Source organism: Fukomys damarensis, unplaced genomic scaffold (assembly GCF_012274545.1).
Source record: "Fukomys damarensis isolate Sample0158 unplaced genomic scaffold, DMR_v1.0_HiC HiC_scaffold_7, whole genome shotgun sequence".
Classification (NCBI taxonomy): Eukaryota; Metazoa; Chordata; class Mammalia; order Rodentia; family Bathyergidae; genus Fukomys; species Fukomys damarensis.
The window spans coordinates 19,187,145-19,190,483 of record NW_022900919.1 but is presented as its reverse complement, the minus strand read 5'-3'; the positions used below and the strand labels follow the sequence as shown (position 1 = coordinate 19,190,483).

The following is a 3,339-nucleotide window of genomic DNA, read 5'->3' as shown; positions in this document are numbered from 1 at the left end:
GCTCTTCCTGGCTGCACCCCGAGAGAAGCCCGCGCGCAGGGTCAGCGACAGCTTCTTCCGGCCCAGCGTCATGGAGCCCCCCGTGGGCCGCGCGCTGTACAGCCAGCTTCGCAAGAAGAGCTGAGCTGCGTGCCACTCCGGGCCAGGGCCGGGCTCCCTAAGCCAGAACTCGCACTTCCAAACCGGCTCCTCTAGAGGGTCCCCTTCCTGGCTGCACCCCGAGAGAAGCCCGCGCGCAGGGTCAGCGACAGCTTCTTCCGGCCCAGCGTCATGGAGCCCCCCGTGGGCCGCGCGCTGTACAGCCAGCTTCGCAAGAAGAGCTGAGCTGCGTGCCACTCCGGGCCAGGGCCGGGCTCCCTAAGCCAGAACTCGCACTTCCAAACCGGCTCCTCTAGAGGGTCCCTCGGGAGCCCCAGCCTCATGGCCACCATGCTTCCCAGGCACGAGTCATTTCTGAAGCATCTCTTTGGGGGCCTGGCTTGCTCAGCAGCTTGCTCTGAGGTCGTGGCTTTTTAAATTTTAACTTTTAAATCATGAGTAGTTGCTTAATTTGATCTCTCACTTTACCTAAATTGTGGCCAGATTTAGCCTCGAGCTCAGAGATCTCTGGGACCTAGGCTCTCAGCATACGGATGGAAGGGCACAGCAGGTGCAAAAGCCTTTGTGCGTTTCTGTAAAAGGATAGCTTCGCTCTTGGAGTACCCGCTGCCCCGCTGAGCCTCAGGCCTGTTCTCTGTGGTGCCACCTTCTGGTTGGCAGCCACATTTCCACTTGCATGGTCCCGGCACAGTTACTCTTCTGAACACCGACGCCCCCAGATGCTGGGAGGCAGCAGATGGTAACCTTTCACCCAGTAGTCTATATTCTCTGGGTCATATATACAGACTCCATGGATTCCAAGTCCTCTTTTTGGAAATGTTAATACTTGGTAAATCCAGGAGATGCATAAACACAATTTTAAAATTCATTCAGTGCAGAAGAGTGTGATCCCTTCTCTAAGTTCCCCAGCTCACCTTTGTAAGAACAACCGTGGTGTGGTCAGTCTCTTGTGCATACTTCTGGTTATGGGCTGTGTGCATACAAGTGCTTGCGTGTATACTCACTTTTGTGTACAAAGGCTGTGGGATGGTGTGCCTATTTGCCTTTCTCACTTAACAGTACACCCTAGAGCCAGGCACTCTGGGAGGCTAAGGTTGGTGGATCACAGGTTCAAGCCTGGCCTGGGCAATCTAGTGAGTCCCTGTCTCAAAAACTAAAAAGGGCCCCAGGTTCAACACACGCACACATACACACACACACACACACACACACACACACACACAATTTTGGAGATCTCTTTGTACCAGCACTTGCCCTTTTTAATGGTAAGCTCATAATACAGTTGTACCATATCTGATTTAACCAGCCCCCTGGTGGTGGACTTTTAGGTTGTTCCAATCATTTTGCTATAGTGCTATAATAAATGTCTTTATCAAAAATGTCTCATGTAGGGCTGGGGGTGTAGCTCAATGATATTGATTGCACTTAGCATATGCAATACCTGAGTTCCACCCTCAGCACCACAAAGTAAAAAGAAGTCTCACATACATGTACGGCTATATCAATGGGTAAACTGTAATTTGTAACCATAGCTTCATGACATGCTTGGTGAGAGTATGCACTTCTTAAATATTGGGTGAGAATACCAAGGAGCCTTGCAAACCAAACCCTACTTTTCTAGTTGTTTACTTCTGCACAAATAATAACGACACATCCTTTTTACATATCCAATATACACCTGTCCCTTATACCCCCTTACACCCATGGGTACCCTCTTGGCCGCCCCTCTGCTAAATACCTGAGATCCCAGCTCCCTGAAACTGACTCTGGGGTCTTGGCAGATCTTTGGTGTAGTGAGTTACAGGCCTTAATGCATGGTTTTAGAGCCTGAGGATGCCAAGAATGGGGACATGGGCAGCTGCTGGACATATATATGAGGACACACACACCACCCACCATACTCACCGGACCAGACAGACCTCTGAGGTCTGGCAACAGGACTGCAAAGACAGTGCCCAGCCCAGCCAAGCCCTGGCCAGGCTCCATGGTAGCTGCCAGAAAAGTCCCATCAGGCCTGCATTTGTAGAATGAAGCACCTACCTGCTTTGGCCTCATCCACCCAGACTGCTTTCTGCCCGAGGCTCCAGCAGCCACACTCTTAGCCACCCACTTCTCTGTAGCTCCATAGATGCTCTCTATATGCTGTGATCCAGCAGGCAGAAAAGCTGCCTTCTCAGCACTTGCTGGCCAGGCCCAGATCCTCACCCAGCCTGGACCTTGACAGGGGTGTTGGGGGCCAATGTATGAGATAGGACAGCCCAGGAAACAGTGTACATTGTAAAAGTCACTTTTTGTTTTTCTGAGCTAGGTCCTTGGTATTTAAAATATTTTTCCAGGAACAAGAACAAAATAGCTCTTTACATGGCAGGCACTGGCTTCCTTGGCTATAGGCCTGCTGGAGAACCTTGAGCTGGGAGACATTGCTATGTGATAAGCTTTTTCGGGCAAGTCCTCACTCAGTATCTTTGGTAGTTCAGGCCTTAGGGAAGTCTCCCCTCACACCAAAAGACCCAGGGTCCCTTTCCAGAGAAATGCCTCGTGCCCTCTGTCTTTGTCATTTTTTCATTGCTGGGACACAACACCCAACACCACAACTTAAAGGAGAAGAGGTTTATTTTGGCTTGTTTCAGCCCATGGTTGACAGATTGCACAAAGAAAGAGCATGGCAGGAGGGCCTGGTGAAGGAGAGTTGCTCCTGTCAGGGCAGCCACAGAGGAGAGAGAAGGATCTAACAGGGATGGAGACACACCCTCCGGGCCACACCCCCATGACCCACCTTTTCTGCCAGGCCCACCTCCTAACAGCGCATTGAGCTAAAAAATCACACTGGACCAATCCACTGATGATTACAGCACTCGATGATCACATGAAGCTTTGTGTGACATGTAGATATAAACCATAACACCTCTGATTCTAGCTTACAAAAAGCATCTCCAACTCAATCACACTTCTGCTTATAATTTACTGGGAAGAAGTTAGTCACATGATGTCTTAGTTATTTTTCTCTCATTGCTGAGACAAAATGCCTGATATGCTAAGTTAAAGGGAAAAGAGTTTATTTAGCTCATTACTTCTGGTTGTTTTAGCTCATAGTTGGCTGGCTCCAAAGCAGAGTGGCCATGGCAGGGGCAGGGGGTTGAGGAGGAGAAACAGTTCAGGGCACCTACACAGTAGCAAAAGCAGCAAGGGAAAGACAAGCCTCTTTCTGTCCCTTTTATTGTATCCAGGGCAGTGCTGAAC

At 50.0% G+C, this 3,339-nt stretch overlaps 1 protein-coding gene across 1 annotated transcript in view; it reads left to right on the top strand.

Annotated features, from left to right (window-relative positions):
• Plin1 (perilipin 1) overlaps nt 1–124 on the top strand; it is a 10,443-nt gene extending 10,319 nt beyond the window's left edge. The window contains exon 10 of the mRNA XM_033761005.1: nt 67–124. Coding sequence (XP_033616896.1) covers nt 67–124 — 58 coding nt within the window. The remainder of the gene's footprint in view (nt 1–66) is intronic.
• Nucleotides 125–3,339: the final 3,215 nt, after the last annotated feature.